The sequence below is a fragment of the Drosophila montana genome, unplaced genomic scaffold (genome assembly GCF_035044405.1).
Source record: "Drosophila montana isolate Dmon_TW-CO22-7 unplaced genomic scaffold, ASM3504440v1 contig_1505_1, whole genome shotgun sequence".
NCBI lineage: Eukaryota > Metazoa > Arthropoda > Insecta > Diptera > Drosophilidae > Drosophila > Drosophila montana.
In genome coordinates, this window is record NW_026996452.1 from 3,010,989 (window position 1) to 3,030,505 (window position 19,517).

The 19,517-nt window shown below is 41.8% G+C and overlaps 5 protein-coding genes across 9 annotated transcripts in view; 3 read left to right on the plus strand and 2 right to left on the minus strand.

Annotated features, from left to right (window-relative positions):
- The first annotated feature begins 72 nt into the window (after positions 1–72).
- PIG-L (phosphatidylinositol glycan anchor biosynthesis class L) lies at positions 73–2,714 on the plus strand. The gene is made up of 5 exons (XM_064695833.1): positions 73–197; positions 542–1,052; positions 1,136–1,426; positions 1,626–1,719; positions 1,778–2,714. Exons 1-5 carry the CDS (start codon positions 150–152, stop codon positions 1,953–1,955), a joined length of 1,122 nt encoding a protein of 373 aa, XP_064551903.1. The 5' UTR covers positions 73–149; the 3' UTR covers positions 1,956–2,714.
- Positions 2,715–2,806: 92 nt separating this feature from the next.
- LOC135437742 (uncharacterized) lies at positions 2,807–8,018 on the minus strand. Of its 2 annotated transcripts, XM_064695805.1 has the most exons (5): positions 7,855–8,017; positions 4,291–7,156; positions 3,994–4,221; positions 3,159–3,939; positions 2,807–3,105 (listed from the first exon to the last, which is right to left on the minus strand). In XM_064695805.1, exons 1-5 carry the CDS (start codon positions 7,888–7,890, stop codon positions 2,913–2,915), a joined length of 4,104 nt encoding a protein of 1,367 aa, XP_064551875.1. In that variant the 5' UTR covers positions 7,891–8,017; the 3' UTR covers positions 2,807–2,912. The 2 variants fall into 2 exon arrangements, with proteins under 2 accessions (XP_064551875.1, XP_064551883.1); XM_064695813.1 differs by lacking the exons at positions 2,807–3,105; positions 3,159–3,939 and having other exon boundaries at positions 4,025–4,225; positions 7,855–8,018.
- A 1,454-nt stretch (positions 8,019–9,472) lies between these two features.
- LOC135436868 (uncharacterized) lies at positions 9,473–11,714 on the plus strand. Its single transcript, XM_064694632.1, has 2 exons — positions 9,473–9,612; positions 10,794–11,714. Exons 1-2 carry the CDS (start codon positions 9,556–9,558, stop codon positions 11,583–11,585), a joined length of 849 nt encoding a protein of 282 aa, XP_064550702.1. The 5' UTR covers positions 9,473–9,555; the 3' UTR covers positions 11,586–11,714.
- An 11-nt stretch (positions 11,715–11,725) lies between these two features.
- Positions 11,726–14,895, minus strand: LOC135436846 (aminopeptidase N-like). 3 transcript variants are annotated; one of them, XM_064694605.1, is made up of 5 exons: positions 14,383–14,895; positions 14,179–14,334; positions 12,685–14,116; positions 12,117–12,628; positions 11,726–11,997 (listed from the first exon to the last, which is right to left on the minus strand). In XM_064694605.1, the coding sequence occupies exons 1-5, from the start codon at positions 14,838–14,840 to the stop codon at positions 11,763–11,765; spliced, it is 2,793 nt and encodes a 930-aa protein (XP_064550675.1). In that variant the 5' UTR covers positions 14,841–14,895; the 3' UTR covers positions 11,726–11,762. The 3 variants fall into 3 exon arrangements, with proteins under 3 accessions (XP_064550675.1, XP_064550682.1, XP_064550689.1); XM_064694612.1 differs by having other exon boundaries at positions 14,179–14,315; positions 14,383–14,448; XM_064694619.1 differs by having other exon boundaries at positions 12,685–14,124; positions 14,179–14,315; positions 14,383–14,448.
- Positions 14,896–15,100: 205 nt separating this feature from the next.
- Hs6st (heparan sulfate 6-O-sulfotransferase) overlaps positions 15,101–19,517 on the plus strand; it is a 107,009-nt gene continuing 102,592 nt past the window's right edge. Inside the window, exons 1-2 of one of the 2 annotated variants that reach the window (XM_064690813.1) lie at positions 15,101–15,435; positions 17,387–17,796. In XM_064690813.1, coding sequence (XP_064546883.1) covers positions 17,611–17,796 — 186 coding nt within the window. In that variant the 5' untranslated portion in view covers positions 15,101–15,435; positions 17,387–17,610. The remainder of the gene's footprint in view (positions 15,436–17,386; positions 17,797–19,517) is intronic. The other variant, XM_064690803.1, reaches the window with a different exon arrangement.

Sequence of the window (19,517 nt, forward strand, 5' to 3'; positions counted from 1 at the left end):
GCGATATATCGATAGCTTGTTTTTGTTTTCTGCTTGGCACTAGCGCCTATCGATTACGCATGCAGTAAACAGCTGACAGCTGCTGATGATGGCAATCAGACTCACGACATACAGCTGTAAATACGCTTGCGCTTTCTATTTTCACACAGATGTGCCAATGTATCCAGAAGCAAGTTGAGCTCTTTAAACACTTACAGGTGATTACATGAATCTTTTCAACTCAGTTGCTTAGCTGTCGTGTATATACGCATGGACACGATATTCGGGCTCTGGCATTTCACGCGCTCATCCCTAGTTGTTGCCCCCCATAAAATAACACGCAGTGCAAAAATAAATGCAATTTTTTTAGTGCAACCGCGTAGATTACGAAGCCATTTAAAGTATTAAATTACACAATAAGTTCAATTATTTAGGCGGTTTTTAGTTTAGTATTATTAAATAATTGGTTTTAAACGCACAGCAACTGAAGCGACACACATACTTTTGTTAAATTTTATTTTATGTCCATTTTTGGTGAAAAATTTTGCTAAACGAAAATCAGCACAAACGCAGCAAACGCAATGAAATGAAATTTAGCTGGCTAAGCGAATACTTGGCCAATATAATAAACGCTAGTGCTTTACACGAGGCTGTCACACGCCCATTCTCCGAGCTACGCCTGGAACTGCTGAGCCCCCAAGCCATCTATTGCCGCATCAAGTCCACATCAGCTGAAGCACTGGAGCATTTACTGATTGCATGTGCGGTATACTTGCTAGTATGCCTGGGACTCTACAAGCTAACCTTTTGGCTTTCGGCATCCGTAACTGGCGTGCCAGAGGCAAGGAAGGAGCAACATGGCGGCAACGGTGACACCGCCAGCAAAGGCTTGCGCAATGCATTGCAAAATGGTTTGCGTTTGCGTAGCGTTCATCTGCCCAAGTCGGCGTTAATGGGTCGCGTTCTTTTGGTCATCGCACATCCGGATGACGAATGCATGTTCTTTGGTCCGTTGATCTACTCGCTGACACAGCGCGATGGCTGTCAGGTGTACGTGTTATGCCTGTCAAATGGTGAGAAATACCAGCGCCCCCTGTCGCTTTCATGAAACCCATAGGCTGATAAACCAATTAAATTTCCACATTTCCATCATTAGGCAACTATGAGCAGCAGGCGCAATTCCGGCGAGAGGAGCTATTTCGGGCATGTAAACGTTTGGGCATTGCCGAATCGAATATTATATTAGTGAATGCCACCAATTTGCCGGATGATCCGAATGTTGAATGGCGAACGGATGCGGTTGCCAGCTTTATATTGCATACCGTTGAGAGTCTTGATATAAAGGCGATATTCACCTTCGATCGCGATGGGGTCAGCTCTCATCCCAATCATTGTGCTGTGTATTATGCTGCCGCTTCTTTGTGCTTAGCCAATTTATTGCCTAAGGGTGAGTCACGGGTTGGCAGCAGCAGCAACAACCAAAACAACAAAACCGTCTACAGACCGCATTGCACATGTTAATTGTCATGTTAATTGTAGCCTCTATTGTTGTTGTTGTTGTTGTTTTGCCAACGTTACGATTTCTAATTATAGCCATGATAATTTTTCATATTTTTGGTATACATTTTTTATGTGCCACATTGCAGCTTGTAAGTTTTATACGCTAGACTCGATCAATTTGGTACGCAAATATTTATCGATCTTTGACTTTCTGTGCACATGCTTTATGTCCACGCATTGGTATGTATGACATAGTTTTCAGTTTTAAGATCATTCAATATAGCTTATCCTAAACTAGGTGCATACTCAGCTGGAAGGAGGCGTCTGTGATCAGAGGCGCCATGCTAGAGCATCAGTCGCAAATGAAATGGTTCCGTTGGCTATATATCTACACATCGCGCTACATGTACATTAATTCAATGCGCGAAATAAACCTCTCGGACGTCGAGTTGGAAATGCAAATTCACGATCATTAAAAACAAAGCAAGCAAGAATATTATGTTTTATAAAAAGTTCAATGAATCTATTTTGAAGAAAAAACAACACCAAAAGAGAAACTACCTACATGAATGAACGCTTGACCGCAGTGTCAAGCTTAGCTATTTTGTTGAAACTGACGATTCTACTATAATTATATATATATATATGTGCTACCATAACTTACTTAATAGCGTAAGCGCTTTGTTCTAGCCAAATTCAACTGCAAAAAGTTGTTGAACAAAAGAGACAAAAACCAGGGAACAAGAATTACGTATAAACAGACATAGAAACCAGATGCAGTCCAGAAATTAGTCACACGCACTCTTACATACCTACATACATATCTTTGCATATTGATTAGTTAGCTCTTAAAAACTATTATTTATACTCAAATGTCCAAAAGCGATGTAGCTAAAGTGAAAGAAGTGAAAACTAACTGCACTATGATGCTAATGTTTATGTTTACTATTATGTTATGTTATGTTTGATTCTTATGATTAATTTTCGTTGATTTTTGTTGTGTGCACATTGATTCCTTTAGCATACAATTAAAATGCACGTCTCAGTTTAGTTGCGTATGTAAATTTGTAAAATAGTTTGTTGTAAGCAGCGAAGTACAATAATTTTTATAAATGTATAACTTACGAGCAGGTCGTTAAATAGTCTATAATGAGAGAGATTCATAGATGCTGAGAAACAAAATGTTAAATATTGTGTATTTTTAAACATGCATAAATAAAAACCTCACGCAATTATACACGTCTGCTCAATCCGAGAGCGCACAAATTATGCCATTGACCCCTGGGGGTCAGAGCGAGTTGCCAGTAGGAATGGGTTGAATGGAAAGTGAAAAATTATATCAATTTTATTATTATTTTTTTATTACAATGCCATTTGCATTACCTAGAACAAAAAATTTTTATTTTTGATCAATTGGTCTTTTAATTGATATTTTAGTTTTTTTTGAACAGCCCCCCGATGTTTGTTTCTTCTATATTATTAACGATAATTTTTCGCAAGCCAACGTTTGACTCATGCTGCGCACTTTTAAACGCATCCTCTATCATGCTCCATGAAAACGTTTTCGCAATGAATTTATGCATTGGTGCGCGACCAGATTTCATAAGTTGCAAGGCCGTAGGATACCTGCAAGTTGAGGATTAATTGAATATATACAAGAGATACCGTCTGTTACTTACATATTGGCGGAACGAAAGCTCGGTATTAAGCGTATATTCTTCATGAGTATGTCGAGGGCATTGAAACTGGCACATTCGGATTCGCATTCGGCTAGTACACAGACACCACATGGCTGTAATGCCATTACGGTCAAATTCATGGTCATTGGCGTAATGGCGCAGTTTATGGCACAATTGGGCCATTCTTGGAATTTGCTGTACACGGCTTCCAGTACCTCACCGAAAAGTGCATTTGCATCAAAGTGTATTATATTGAAGCCAAATTCCTTTCTTATCATTTCCAGTGAGGAGCCCATGGTCCCGGCAATGGTTACTTTTCTGGCGCCAATTGCCACCGCACACATCGCCGCCGCAACTGCTGTGGCACTGGAACCAATGATTAATACATTGCTTGTGGGCGAGATGTTGGCCTTGAAGCATGCCTGACAGCCCATTGCCAGTGTTTGGGTGAGAGTGCCTTCCTCCATGCTAATGGAATCGGGCAGTCGATGACATAGGTCAGCCGGATGCGACTGATGGGTAGCCAAGAAACCGTTGTATACCAGATCGGCGCAGATGTTATACAAGCCCCGTTTGCAATAATCACAAACGCCACAGGACAGCGCCGATTCCATGACAACACGATCACCCACATGCAAATGTTGAACACAGCTGCCAACCTGCTCCACAAATCCGGTGGCATCGTGACCCAAGGTCATACCCTCCAGATCCCGATTTGCATTCTCGTACACATGTATATCTGAGCCAGTGAGTGCTATTGAGCCCGTGCTAATAAGGACATCTATTTGGAGAAAGATTAGATGTCAGCTCTGTGTATTTTACATCCTAGTCTTACCGAATGGTTTTAGCTCCGGTCGCGGTAGGTGTTCTTTACATATTTGATACGAGGCCGGTATGCGTATGACCTCAATCACAGAGTTTGTCAATTCCTCATCGGAAGGACACTCTTTCAATGCTGCCTTATTGACCTGTGAGTTGTAGCCCCTTTTGCTGTGTGCTGATTCGCTGTACATGCGCATTTGGTTAAGAGTGAATGCGCCCGCGGTTAGAAGCTTATTTCTTTCTACCTTAGGACATAAGTAATGGACAGAGTTAGTTGTGTGGCCAAAGTCTACGCTAAGTTAACACGCACCTTTATCGGTTTTGTCCTTCTGTTTACCTACCAAGCATATGGGGGGCAGCTTCTTCTTTGGTTTCTTGGGCACCACGGTTCTTGGCTTCTTTACCGATTTGTCGCATTTCTTTCGCGGAAATTTAACTTCGTCACATTTGCCAGTACAAAATATCTTGGGACAATCGGTGGTATACTTATCATAGCAATCCGTACGCAGACTCGTACGCTCCTTTATGTGCTTGCGTTTCTTTATTCTGGGCTTGTCGGCCAGAGCTGCACATTTGCTATCGCTTGCCTTTATTTCTTTACTCTTCTTTGACTTTTTGCTATAGCCACGCTGAATTAGTTCACGCACATCCAGCGAATTGATGCCCCAGGCGCCCATCTGTGTGATGGAGGGCATGCCGCCGTAATGCCGGCGCACAAGAGTCGAGTAGACCGAGAATTTGACGGGTGACTTTGATCTCAGATTACGGATTAAATTTGAACAACTCTTCTCTGAGAACACTTCGGGGCTATGGTTAAATATGGCTGTTGACATAAAGCGGTTGGGGTTGCGGATGAAGGAGAAATGCGAGCTGTTGGCATTATAGAATTTTGAGACGGGGCTAGTGAATGTGGAATACTTCTTTTTGCAAGGATCCTTTTCTTTTTTGCTGCAAGAATCCTTTTTCTCTTTCTTTTTATCGCCTTTCTTGAACTTGGCGCAAGGATCTTTCTTCTTATCGCCCTTGCCATTTTTATCGCATTTGTCCTTTTTGTTATCTTTTTTACCTCCCTTTTTATCGCCTCCGTTTTTGGCACAAGGATCCTTCTTTTTGCATGGATCCTCCTTTTTACATTTATCTTTTTTATCATCCTTTTTAGCGCATGGATCCTTCTTTTTATCGTCCTTCTTGGCGCATGGATCCTTCTTTTTGCATGGATCCTCCTTTTTAGCACATTTATCTTTTTTATCATCCTTTTTAGCACATGGATCCTTCTTTTTATCGTCCTTCTTGGCGCATGGATCCTTCTTTTTGCATGGATCCTCCTTTTTAGCACATGGATCCTTCTTTTTATCGTCCTTTTTGGCACATTTATCCTTTTTATCGTCCTTCTTAGCGCATGGATCCTTCTTTTTATCGTCCTTCTTGGCACACTTATCCTTTTTGTCACCACCCTTTTTGAACTTGGCGCAAGGGTCCTTTTTGTCACCACCCTTGTCACCTTTGCCGCCGGCATCCTTGGCACAGGGATCTTTCTTGTCACCAGCACCTTTCTTAGCAGAAGCATCCTTTTTTTGGTCACCGGAACTCTTGGCCGTTATTTCGACGGTTCGAATCGCTTTCTTTTTTTGCGTCTTCTTTTTCGGTTCCTGTTGACGCTTGCATGGATCTTCCTTGCATGGATCGTCGATTAGCGGGCACTTCTTGGGGCACTTCTTTTTTGGCTTGATGACAGGAAATTTGCATCCATCCTTCAAATGAGGGCTCTGAATTTCCGGCATAGCCACAGTACTCATTGTGGGACGGGAATAATGCTGCTTCATGCGTTTCATTGCCTGATTGCGTTTCATTGCCATGCGAGCATGTGCCGCGGTCTTGGCTTTGGGAGTCGGCATTGACTCCCCAGTCTGTGTTTGTTGTTCGGCAGCCTTTTCTGAAGAAAATCCACTCTGTAGCGCCGTGCTACATACGCTGGCCGCAATGGAGGTGACTGCATCATTGTATTCTGGCAACTGTGCTTCGGTCAATTGTTCTGGATTGAGCCTATCGGCATCGATTTGTACTGTGCCCTTGATCAGGGCATTGAAGCGCAGCGGCACCGTGTGCAGGGGCGCATTTTCTGGATCTGCTTCAACTTTGGTTTCCAGGAAGACCATCGCGTCGCTGCCCAAGGTGGGTTCGGCTTTGTCGGACGCATCGCCATTGACCATGGCATCGCGCACGTTCGACATGTCCATTTCAAAGGACAAATGCATAGATGCAATGGCCATATCGTTGAGACGCTGACCCAAGCTATCGGGCACCTCAATGCTGATTTGATCCACATGGGGCTCGATGCTGGAGAGGGATTCATCCACTTCGGGCTGGGCGATGGCACAGATCTGGGTTTCCTTTGGATCACCCAAGGGTATAACATTGGGCATCGGTTGAGGCATTGTGCCGGGTGAGGTGTTGGGCGCTGTGCTTGGTGCATTCGGTGTGCTCGGGGTGAATGGCACACTAGGCGTTATTGGTGTCACCTCCATATCGGTGGTCACATCGGTGGTTAGAGCCGAAGTAGCCGCCTGGGAATCTGGCTCCTCCGTTGCATGTTTACTGGCGGCTGAAGTGCCTACAGCATCGATGCCCTTCACATAGCCCTCGAAGAAATTTAATTTCTCCTTACTGGCTGGCTGCTCCTCGATAGCAGGAGTCTCTTCTTTGTTTTCCTGGTTAAAGTCCTCGATCATGCTGTTGGTGAAGGCGTCGATCTCATTGGCGTGCATGCGTAGCTGATTAAGCGCCTCCAGCGTGTTCCGCAAGCTCTCGATATCCTGATTGGCCAAGTCCAATGGCACAATCACAATCTTCAGTTGTTTGCCATCCTTGGCCTCTGGTATGATAATGCCAACGGGCACAACATTCGGTGCCCCATCGGAGGCTTCGTTCGGTGTTCCACTAAAGCTGATTCTTTTGCGCAGCATATCTACATTGGTGTTCGGACTGAAGACGCCCGGCGACCGTTGCGAATAGAACTGGACATGTATCATAGTTGGCACAGCTGGCAGAAACTCCACCAACTGCGGCGGTTGCCAACAGACGCAGTTCGAGCAGATTTTCTTCCATTGCTTGCAGCTGCCATGGAGCAGGCGATGGGGTCTACAGATGGGCGCGTGATAGCTCAGACATCGGGAGATCTGTGAAAGATATGTCGCCATGCGATTGCAATTTAACAATTTTTTTTAAATTTTGAATTTTGAATTTTGAATTTGGCTAAAATAAAATTGGGCCTTCACTTAAAATTTAGAGCTGAGAACAAAATTGATTTACTTTAAATTTTGAAGAAAAAATATGGAAAAATGCCACAAATAAAAAGAAAAGGCAATGTTAATTGGTTGGCGCATAGAAGCTGACTGAAATAGTTTCCCATTCGACACGGGCAAGTCCAAATGCTTCCAACTGATTTCTCAACGCCTACTCCGATAGAAAATCGAATTTATTTTCTTACAAAATCCTGCCACGATTTTTTCTAATATGTATTTTATCTATGTATTTGAAAAACTAATTTTTGCCTAACCTGCACCTTCACCTGTCTCTCAAGGGATCCACACTCATACGCTACGCGATCTGTTGGTTGGAGCCAACAACAGTTCACGAAACAATTGTTCAGATTATTTCCTTGTTTTTAAATATTATTACTTTTTCTGTACGCTCGCTTGTTAGTCCGAGGCCACAATTATGTGGCCATGATTTGTACACGAACTTTTTTTTTTAGATTTGTAAATCAACACTATAGCTCTTTAATAATTCGCTGTGGAAAACCAAAGCCTTGCCACGATCAATTGACCAAGTTGAGGCCAGCTTCTATGGGCTTACTTAATTATTAGTTACTCACATGTAGAAAATGTGTTACTTTCCCAAAAAGACGCATATTTGTATCCAATGTCTTGAAATTGAAAATTGATTAATAGGTGAAAATAAAACTGCAAACCGATTAAGTGCAAATATAATTAAACATTAACCAAAACGCTTGAAAAATAATTGATACAAAAAGTATATATTTTCATTAGAACATTACACCAAAATTTAGAATTTCGAAAAACTTAAGTTTATACATATATTTTTTTTAAAAAAAAATATTTTGAAGTGTGTTCTCAAAGAGATGTGTGTGAAGACTAAACTAAATATTCAACACTAACTGTGATAACTAACTGTGTACGCCCACTACGATGTGTACGCTAAGAAACTGAAACGAAACATTACCTGTTTTTATACCCTGAACCCATTGAAAATGGGTAAAAAGGGTATTATGTATTTGTGCAAATGTATGTAACAGGCAGAAGAAAGCATCTCCGACCCCATAAAGTATATATATATTCTTGATCAGCATCAACAGCCGAGTCGATCTAGACATGTCTGACCGTCCGTCCGTCTGTCTGTCCGTCTGTCTGTCCGTCTGTCTGTCCGTCTGTCTGTCCGTCTGTCTGTCCGTCTGTCCGTGTGTATGAGCGCAAGGATCTCAGAACCTATAAGAGCTAGAGACTTGAAATTTTAGCTGTAGGTTCTCCTAGTGCCCGCACAGATCGAGTTTGTTTCCGATATTCGATAACTTGCCCCGTTTCCAAGTAATCGATACAAATCGATATCGAAAACCTGTTTTTTGAACAATTTCGGCAAATAATATGAGCTAGAGACACCAAACTAGACATGTAGCTTCTAGGATAGTATATATGTATATATCAAGAATCTTTCATTTTATATATATCGACTGTTGGAAGAAAAGGTTTCAGGGTATGCCCTAGTCGGGACCTCCCGATTAGAACCTCTTACTTGTTTTATGCTCAAGCTGGGAGTGCCCGACTAAGAGATAGCTTGAACCCAGCGCAAAGCTGCCATTACAAATGTTCTGGCTTAAGCCTCGGAGTCTATAGTCCGATCTTAATGATATTTTACGGGCTGCAATATGTCTATATGCCAAATCTCAATTGCTTTACTTTTTCCAATTTTGGGGGGTTTCATAGAAAAACGCCTGTCTCGAAATCGATTTGAGTACGTTCTGCGTATACGAGAATATATATTTCAAATTTCCAGTCTCTAGTTTTTGAGATCACGCAGACGGACAGACAGAGGGGCATGCTTAGATCGTCTGAGCTCCACGTTTTGATTAAGAATATATATACTTTATGTGGTCAGAGATGCCTTCTTATGTCAGTTACGTATATTTACACAAAAACATAATACCCTTTATAACCAAATTCAAGTGTTTCGGGGCCCAACAAACATTTCCAAGAAGATTTTCACAAACAATCAGCTGAGAGCACGACATTCTTCTCGAATTGGATGGCATTAGCTATGCAGCTCTCTAAAACATATTAAATACATTTTAGGTAAGGCAATTGTTGGCACACTTCTTGCATATTAATTATTTGTTTATTGGCTACCTTCAGATTAATTTTATTTTGTTTTTTTTTTTTTTTTTGGCTGCCCATTGGCCACTCAGGCAGTCAGTCAGTGCTCAGTTGTCGTTGCAAGCGCTTCGCTGGCGTTTTCAATTTCAATCCGATTTATATAGTTATAGATTTATATAACATTGACAATGTCGCGATTGTCTAGTTCCACACATAGTACCATATATCTGCTGGTTTTTCTCCATGTAAGCGCGTTTCGTTAAATATTTTAGTTAAAACTTGTGAAAGATTTAAAAAACAAATTCCATTAAATCGATATATCTATCTAATGTATTTGGGGTTTTATTCGTCGTCATCAGCAGCAATAACTGTCTTGACATTCAGCTCACCAAATTCGAAATATTTACGTGTTTTTGGTGGAGAGACCATGAGATTTGCCTTTGGTTGTGATATATATACATATATAATATATTTTATAAACTAATCTGTTTCTTGGCTTACAACAAATAAGAACATTTATCTACGGAATTCCGAAGATGGAATATCCTTGGGGACATTTAATTTATTTATAATTTATTTATATATATTGATTGTATCGATTTCATGTTTATATAATCAAACTATTTTCGATCCATACTTATAGTAGTCCGATATGTGGGACTACAACAGAAAGAGGTATATTAGCCAAGTTAAGTTTTGGTCAAGAGTGAGGGACTAGTCTGAATAGAAACAGACAGATAAGGCCTTATATAGCTAATGATTACGAATTTAGGGATGCAAAGACATCTCTGCCTCCATATGGTAAATGTGTTCTCGATCAGTATTAACCCTCGACACGATATAGCCAAGTACGTTCGTCCTTCTGTCACTTTCTAGACTAGAAAGTCTCGGGATACATTGCCAAGGACCCTCCTTTTATTGCAGACAGTATAAATGTCGAAATCAGCCGGATTGGATCGGAATCATTACTAGAAAATCAAGTTCTTGTTTTATATCATATCTATACCATATATATCTAAATTCTGCTGGGAAAATCGGACTACTATATTATATAGCTCTCAAAGAAGCAACAGCCCGACAGTAAAGCTATCCTATGAAAGCCAGGGCAACTATATGTAGGTATTTCTTTTGACCTTTGATTGTCCAGCTGCCTTTTTAGTCAAGATTTGCGTTTACCAAATATTTTTTATACTTAGCCCAATTCGGAGCGCGTTCGCTATCACTTTTAAAGACCTTGATTATCTTCTGTAGGGCATAATAGAATCGTTTGAATGTTTCTAAGCGACCTGAAGCCATCTCATTAAGGCGCCTCGCGTGTTCTCGAATGCGTTTGGTCTGGCATATGGAATGGCTAATTATAATTCGTTCGACAAAAATATGCTTTTGGCTTGTTAAATAATAATTGTTTTTAATCATTTCCATGCAGTTCGTGTGGCTCCTGACCGCGACGGCGACGGCGAAGCCAACGGCCAACAGCAGCAGCAGCAGCAGCAGCAGCAGCAGCAGCAGGTTGCCGCCGCTCGCTGCCACGCCCAGCAGCAGTGGGAGTATGCATATTGTGAGCTTTGTAAATAGCAAGCGTGGCGCTGGGGCACGCAAGGAATTCGATTTTGAGCGCAACGAGGCGGAGTCCATAAATTCGGTGCATGTGCAACAGCTATTTGGCAGTCTGTTGCAGTTGCAAGGACCCGGCAACAATAGCCTGGACACGGATGATGCGCCTGTCAGTGAGCGCAATACGCTGGACGATGAGCTCAGCCTGGACGGGGGGGTCGGTGAACAGCACGAGAGCTCCACAGAGCAGCCGGATGCCTGGCATCGCATCAAGCTGGCCATACCGGTGCTGGAGCCGGTCAAGCATCTGGTGAATGCCGTCAGCGGCGGCGGGGTCAATGATACGCATGTGCGCACCAATTCGCACCGCTTGATTGGGCACAGTGGTGTGCATCATGCGGTGCATAGCAACAATTCCTCGCCAGCGATTGAGACGGAGGAGGATCGCGAAGAGGCCATCGATAGCACGGGCTTCGATTTCCTCGAAACGCTGGGCACGGCGGGCACCGTGCTCTGGGGCATGCTGCAGAATTTGAGAAAATTGTTTGCGGCCAGTGCGGGCAATGCCAGCACCGCCTTCTCCGGCGGTGCAGCTGGCGGTGGCGGCGGTGGCGCTGGTGCTGCTGGTGGTGGTGGTGGTGGTGGTGCTTCCTCTGCAAATTAAATTGCAATTTCTGGCAATGGAACTGGTCTTGTGTACTGTGATTAATATTAGCGCTTAGCTTGGGGCATTCAATGTTCCTACTTTTTAATACTAATGAAATATACGAAAAATTAAATTATAAAAAAATTAAAAATAAAAATAAAAATAAAAAAAAAATTCGTGAAAATTCGTGAAAACTCAGTCACAATTGCGCACTGAGAGCTGGTTGGTGAACTCGCAGAGCTGTTCCTGGCGCCAGCGCAGATTTGATTGCGCCTGCTCCAGGGCGCGGCGCAGGCTCCGCGACGAGCTGTTCAGCAGCTCCTGGTGGCCATGAATGAATATTCGCAGCTGGCGATAGTCCCGTCTGCTGCTGCTGTGCTGGGTAATCTGCTGCAGCAGTCCAATCAGCTCGCGTGTGTTGCAATGATAGCTTTAAGATGAAAAAGGAGCAGGATTACAAGGTTGAACGCTGAAAGTAAGGCTGCCAAAGGGGCTCGAAAAATTTCAATAATTTCGAACAGCGGATTTCGATAAAGCCCAAATACTTACTAATCCCGCAGCATCTGGAAATTATGGAAATAGAAATCCTTGGCTATGTGGAAGCCCACATCGTTGCGCAAAATGGCGTTAAAGATTTGCGAAGCATCCTGTTTGCGTATAAAGGACTTCTCGTGGTAGATGATGCGCAGATAGCGCTGCAGCAGGCACACCTTGTGTGTGCAGCCCAGAGCGAGGAGTATCAAACGCTGCTCACTGGCCACTGTGGTGCTGCGATATCGCTGCCACAGAAAATTCCAATCCTCTGCATCGCCATGCCGCATGGCTGTGCAGTAGACCACCGAGCGCAGATTGACGGGCACCGGATTTGTGTCGTCCGGCTCACAGGAGATGAACCAGCGGTGATAATACTTTAGAGCATGCTCCACGCAATCCTCTAGCGATAGCCGACACGCCCACTTATTTATCAATGTCTTGTGCGCCGCATGATGTCGATTGTCGCAATCCTCCTTCATGCCCTCCAGACGGCAATAGATGGGCCCCAGCAGGTGGTGCATAAAATGCTGTTGTGGATTAGTGTTAGTTGGGAGCTTAGTTTAGATTCAAGCAATGGCCCCACCTGAAACTCGTCGAATTCGTTGGTGTGTCGCACGATGCGATAGATGCCATCCAGTTGATCCAATGCTGCTCGCCAGGGCATATACTCACGCTCGTGCCTCACATAGTCCAACAGCTCGAGGGCCAGTTCATAGTGCATTAGACCACACCAGGCAAGGGCCAGTGCATCATCTAGCAGCTGGGCGCGATTCATCACATGAATCCGCTTAAAGCCTCGACTGTGCAGCGCCTTGATAATCAGTTCCCAATTGTGCGCGTCGTAGTTGATGCGATACGGCGAGGCGACTTGCACATTTAAGATCAACCACTCATCGTCGCCCGGCAGCTGCTCCAGCTCCAGAGGCACCGGCTCGTGCTGTTCCGTGCAACGCAGCCAGGCGCGCGGTTCCGTGGCAATGAAATTCGACGAACAGTCTGTGGCATAGCTGATGGGCACAAACCAACAGGACTCCCCGTCCAATGGCTGATCTAGCTTCTTGTGCGAAAGCTCCTTGTCATGGAGCAGAAATCGTTGCTGCGTAATTGCCGCAGTTTTCATCATATAATGCCGCTTCACATTGATCAAAGGTATGCCCATTTGCAGCGTCCACGTGTCCATCACAGTCTGCACATCCAGATCGAGTGGCATGCTGCCGCATTGATGCGCCGCCTCCGTCAGCGCTAGCCATAAATCCTCCTGCCTTGCATTGCTATAGGCATGCTTCACCAGATAATTATTGAGGCCGCGTCGAAAGGCCACATCCCCAATGAATATGTGCATCATGCGTATGATAACCGAGCCCTTGCGATATGTTATGGAATCGAAGAGTTCCGATATTTGACTGGCCTGGCATACAGCCTGGTGTATGGGCCGGGTATTGCAGTAGGCATCCGTATTGAGCACGGCCAGCACATTGTCCAACATCTCCTCCTCATAGACATGCCATTTGCTGCACAGTTTCTCCATGCCCAGCGTGGCTATATAGGTGGCGAATCCCTCATTTAGCCAGAGATCATTCCACCATTCCATCGTGACCAGATTGCCAAACCACTGATGGGCCAGCTCGTGTGCAATAATATTGGCTACATGCTGTTTGTCCAGCTGCGAGGAGGCCTTCTCGGCATAAAACAGCGCCGCCTCACGGTACGTGATCAGACCCCAGTTTTCCATGGCGCCCGCATTAAAGTCCGGCACAGCCAACTGATCCATTTTGGGCAGCGGATATTCAATGTCAAACATCTCCTCATAATAGACCAGTAGCCTCGGACCGATCTTTGCCGCATAGCGACACTGCTCAATGGCCGTGGAACGAGCCCAGGTGGTAAACTTTATGCGACACTCCCGATTCTGGGAGGCATAGCCCTGGAAATCGTTGACGCTATAGGCTACCAAATAGGTGGACATGACCTCCGTTTGCTTGAATATGCTCCACAGCCAGTTCTGGCGTTCGCATCTGTAAATCTTGAAAAATACCACTTGGACATTGCGCTTAGCCCAGTCTTGTACTGTACTTACATGGGTATCCTCTCCAGGATGGGCATATTGCTGAGCGCATTGTATTGGTCATGATGGCCCAATGTTATATTGAAAGTGGCCTTCAAATTGGGTTCATCGAAGCAGGGGAAAGCGGTGCGCGCATCCGCTGGCTCAAACTGCGTCACCGATATGAACCTGCAAATATATATAAATATGTATGCATTATGGAAATATCTTGTATACCTTGTGCAATTGTCTGCACTATCCCGGTACGAGCTGGCATAGTAGCCGCTCATGGTGCGCCCAAGTTTTCCCCAGAACTGCAAGCGCAGCTGATAGCGTTGTCCCTGCCGCAGTTGTTGTTCCAAATGCAATATGTAGAAATCATATTTGGCAAGCCGCTGTACACTTCCTATATCAACTAGTTCGTTGCAGTAGTGCTTAAATAATTTTAGGCGTATGCCGCTTTTGGGAACATTCAATCCGGCTCCCGCATGCAGCGTGATATTCTTGGTGGATTTGAGAATTCTCAGCTGGATTTCGACATCTCCCGTAAAGAAGAGGCGTGTGGCATCCTCCAGATGTGTCATAATGCGCAGGTTATAGTGTTGCGGTTTTATGGAGCGTGGTAGGCGATAATAATCGTAGCTGGCGTAGCAAAAAGTTGCAAAAAAGGCGCTCAACAGCATCAAAATACGCATTTCAAGTCGAGCGTGTAACGTATTTTTTCGATTTTAAACTCAATGTTTAGCGTTGCCAGCTGGCTGTCGAAAATAACAAAAACTGTTAATGTTAATGTTAACTAACATGTTTTCGATAGCAAAGCTCGTTGTCAGTTGCTGTTAATAACAGTGCGCTGTAAGCTAACATAACAGCTGTGGTAATGACAAGCAGCTTGGCAGCCCCACGGCAAGCATATTTGTTTTCCTTTTGCTCAGTTTATCCGCCGCTGCTGTTGAAAACGGTCGTGTCAGGGGGGTGTGCGCGTGTCGTTGTAACAAAATATTAAAATATTTTACGTGGAATTGTTTAAAAACCAAATAAATAATATAATATTAAAAGGATTAAAGTGTTGTGCGTGTTCCGGATTGTACGCTTGTGTATTTTCGGGCAAAACATGTGCGTCGGTTTGCCGTCTGGCGCGTTCTGTGCAAGGCGAATGTGTGGCACAAAGCAAAAGACGCGCTGAATGAGCGTGCAAGCGCTGAGAGATACAAAAATAAATGTAAATAAATAAACAAAAGCAGACTGTTAAATTGCTAACAACAATAGTTGTTCGCGTGTGACGGGCAGAAAGTAAGTGAACTTCCACGCAATTTAAAAAATGCACTTGGCCAACAAATTGAAGCAATATTGTTGCAGCATAAATTGCGAACAGCTGTTTTTGCTGTCTCCGCTTTGGCTGTTATTCTGTTTTTGTTTTGCGCCCTGCGTGCGCCCTCTTGTAATGTTTATAATTTGTTTAATTGTGTTTTTATCCCAATTGTTTATCGTGGCTGGCAGCAATGAGCACAGCGTGCGCTACGTATGACGGCAGCCGAAGCCGCTACTGCAATTTAAATGTTGCTAATTTATTAGTAAACCAAATAAGCACGTGCCACATTAGCACTTTGCCCCACTGTGCCGTTGGTAATTATTAGCACAACTCCAATTGGCAAGTAAAGTATTTCAAATGAGAATGTTGTTAATTTCTAATGTTAATGTTGCTGCATAAATGCTGGAGCAATTGGTAAATGTCCAGGTAAATGTTGCTGCTAAAGTGTTTCGGCACTTTCAATTTACAGCTAGCATCAAACTATGGACAAGCTGCCAACTCACTTTATTTACTTGCTGTTTATTGGCACAACAGCAACAACAAAAACAACAACAAGAACTTGTAAACATATGCACACACACATTTCACATTTGGCGGAAATTGAGAGCAGCCCACAGCACATGACGTCGTCTGGGCGGCAAACAGACTGCCCCAGCCACGCAGTTGGCAGGTCTCTTGGCGGCTACTGTTCAATGTTTCTCTCATTTGTATTGTGCCAGTTTTTTTTTTATTATATTTTTTTTTTTGATTTATGATCATTATCTCTGCTTGCTGTGCCTACACTTTGTATTGTATGTATTTTTTGATTTGTTTATCTGCGCAAAACGCGTTTATATATTTTTTTAAATTCAGTTTGTGTTAACGTAATGTTAAGTGTTGCCGGCTTTTTCGTTTTTTTTTTGTTTGATTGAGTTTATGCGTTAATGACGTCCCTTTCTTTCTGCTTTCACTTTTGCTCTGTGTTTGAGGTGGCGATTTAACAGTTCAATGAAAATTGTAAATTATTATATTGGTTCGCTATCAATTAACAGATTTGTGCATTCAAATCTGCTCATGTAGTAAAAACACTCATTGCGTTCATAAATTTTATTTATGTAATTATTTCATTAGTATCTTATCAGCTACTGTTTGACACAAATTTAAACACACAAGCGTGAAAGAGAGAGGCAAACACACAATATGCTGTCAGTGCTGCCAGTTTTTAAAAAGCAAAAATGGCTAGTTATATAGGTAGAAAAAAAGGCTAGATTTAAAAAAGAGGCAACAAAAACAGTTGATTAAATTTACGTGTTTTTGGATATTTTATTCATAATATTTTTGAAAATGCGAGCTACATTATTTGATAGATGAGAATTAGAATAAAATACCAAATACCAAATTTTCCGCAATCGCACTTATAAAAAAAGTCACATACTTCGGTAAACCAGCTGCATTGTCAACACTGGTGCCTGTGCGAATAGTTTAATTTGATTTATGCCAACATTTTTCAATGTATAAATAAATATGTAGTTTAAAGCTAGCGTTGATTAAGCTTTTAAATACACTTAAGCCATTAAAACTGGAAATGTTACTTAACTTTTTTTGTTTCCTTTTCCATAAGTTCACAATTCCCTTTGAGTTCACTTATGCTATAGATTTTTGCCCACTCGTAACTTGTAAGACTCGTTTTTTTATTTGATTAGTTTGTTGTTGTTGCTAGTTTGAGACTCGAGTCTTTCCAGATAAGAAGAGACAAATTTTTGTGTTCAACATGTCTAATCTAAGTCGGTCATAAATTAGAAACTATGTGTGTTGGAAAAGATAGAAAAGAATTTTATAAATAATGTGAATAAAGTTGAAAGGCTTTAAGCTAATTGAGTATTTGTCTTATTTTATTGACCAAAAAAATGTCCAAAGTTTTATACTAATTAAATATTCTCATTATTTTTCCAGCTTAACTCTTGAGAGCCCGAAATCCTACTCTCTATCGATATGGGCTGCCAAAAGTGAGCGATAGGTGGCGCTGCTTGTTATCGGACAATGACTGGGCGGCATTTGTTTGGCATTTTCGTGGGATTATGTAATTGTTGTCCGGTTAAATTATTTAGCTGGCGCGTAAGTCCAACTATCGGTTAATCAAAATTGCGATTGTTAATAAAATTGTGGCCCTATGGAACATGCCCGGGGATATGCATAAGAACGTTTCCGTACAAGTTGACAGTGATTTTGCTTTGTTACTACCAAGCGGTGTTTATGAGATTAAAAAAATGGAACCACGCTCAAAAATACGAACAATTATTGTATTTTGCCTATTTTTAGCCATAGCGGGCATCATTGGATTCGGCTATTTCTGTCAAGATCAGGTTAGTGATATCGTCTATCATTTATCGATAAGCATCAAATTCCTCTGACGCAAATGCCATAAATTTCTATTTATACATAAATATATATATTTCTTTGTTGTTCTCCCCTCTCGCTTGGCGCCAATGCAAATCAAGCAGCAACTGCTAAATTTCATAATTTATATTGTTGTTTGCATTTAATTAAATTTTATTTTTGTGCCATAATCGATTCTTGGAATTTACGTTGTCTGTCGCCAAACAAACAAAAAAAAAAAACTTGTTTTTGTCCAAAACTTAACAATTTATTAGATTGTGTTTCTCCAGCGGATTACACAAATCACAAATGATTCTCGCATTTTTGAGCTCTTTTTTATTTTCATGCAACAAAACAATTTGTTGTTTATACACATTTTTGTTTTTGTTTGAGAAATTATTGGCGCCGTATACTTTCAATTGTTTGGATAGACAGAAAACACTCAAAAGGTGGCAGAAAATGGGGCATGTATTCGAATACAGTGAAATCTCTACTGATGGACAAGCAAGTGTTTTACTCCCAATCTTTTTCTTTCATTCAGTTCAAGTTCGCCTCTTCGCGAAAGCACTTTTGACCATTAAATAGTTAATGGTTCTGGCCATATGTTTAGTTTGTGACTCAGGTTTTCCGGGTTTTGGTTCAAGCCTTTGTTTTTCGAATATTTTTAAAATGTTAATCAAACAAATAGTTATGTTTTTTAGATGCTCGTTCTACTTAAAATATTGCATGTCGAAAATATTTGCACAGATAAGTTGTGGGCTAGATTTGATCCCTACCCAAAATTGGCTAGGTATGATTGGATTAATCCAGTTTTTAATATTTTTTTAACTAAGCTATTTTACGGAAAATATTATTCGGGCTTAGATTTAGCTTTTTTTGTATGATTAACTGGTTCAATGTTCAGTTTATATTTCTATATTTCCGGGCAGGAATATGCTGCAATTTGGAACAATTTAATTGGATTCCGCTTAGAGAGCATTCACTGTACTTGACATACTGCCATCTATTTAAATTGTGTACATTTACAAAATATAGATTTCATATTGTGAATTCACTTTTTGTTTTATATTTTAGTACATATCACTTTTTCATGAATTTAACTGGTTTATCTCTTCCGATTGGTTAACATGTATTTTTGTATTTTCAAAAATAACGGCACGTTGTAGATTTATTTGATTTAAAATTTGCCTGCACATTTGTTATTCGCACATTTCGATTCGACAATTAAAAATAATCTCGTAATGAACTGTGTTGACATGACAGCTCGCATTGATAAGTATTTGAATATGTCGAAATCGTTCAAAAATGACTGATTTAATGACTGAGGCGCAGAGTGCACTGGGTCTGCCCAAAAATCGTATCCCAAACATCCAAAAGCAGCGCATTTGACGGCCAACCCCGGAACGTATAAATTCTAAACACAGCGGGCCATCATTCAGTTTACAGCTACACACATATATCTATGTGCGCGTGTGTGTGCGTATATATGAAATTTATCAATTAATCGTCGTGCCAGGTCATCTCTAATATTAGCATCGATAAATTCATTAGTGAAGCTCATAAATTTCGAAATGCTCGCAAGCTTTATGCACTGCAACTTAATTCAAGTTGACGCACTTTCGGTTTTATATATGATATTGTTTGATTGAAATGCGACTTAAGAAATTTCATTATCAATAAATTATTTCATTATCATTAAAAATTAAAA

Bases quoted from the DNA above. Each gene is read 5' to 3' on its own strand.
- PIG-L (XM_064695833.1), top strand. From the start codon at position 150: ATGTGCCAATGTATCCAGAAGCAAGTTGAGCTCTTTAAACACTTACAG. The intron at 1,053-1,135 runs GTGAGAAATACC...TTCCATCATTAG, and splicing joins CGTGTTATGCCTGTCAAATG to GCAACTATGAGCAGCAGGCG. The intron at 1,427-1,625 runs GTGAGTCACGGG...GCCACATTGCAG, and splicing joins AGCCAATTTATTGCCTAAGG to CTTGTAAGTTTTATACGCTA.
- LOC135437742 (XM_064695805.1), bottom strand. From the start codon at position 7,890: ATGCGTCTTTTTGGGAAAGTAACACATTTTCTACAT. The intron at 7,157-7,854 runs GTGAGTAACTAA...TATCTTTCACAG, and splicing joins AAGTAACACATTTTCTACAT to ATCTCCCGATGTCTGAGCTA. The intron at 4,222-4,290 runs GTGCGTGTTAAC...GTCCTAAGGTAG, and splicing joins GAAGGACAAAACCGATAAAG to AAAGAAATAAGCTTCTAACC.
- LOC135436868 (XM_064694632.1), top strand. From the start codon at position 9,556: ATGTCGCGATTGTCTAGTTCCACACATAGTACCATATATCTGCTGGTT. The intron at 9,613-10,793 runs GTAAGCGCGTTT...ATTTCCATGCAG, and splicing joins ATCTGCTGGTTTTTCTCCAT to TTCGTGTGGCTCCTGACCGC.
- LOC135436846 (XM_064694605.1), bottom strand. From the start codon at position 14,840: ATGCGTATTTTGATGCTGTTGAGCGCCTTTTTTGCAACTTTTTGCTAC. The intron at 12,629-12,684 runs GTGGGGCCATTG...AATCCACAACAG, and splicing joins ACGAATTCGACGAGTTTCAG to CATTTTATGCACCACCTGCT. The intron at 11,998-12,116 runs GTAAGTATTTGG...TTCATCTTAAAG, and splicing joins TTCCAGATGCTGCGGGATTA to CTATCATTGCAACACACGCG.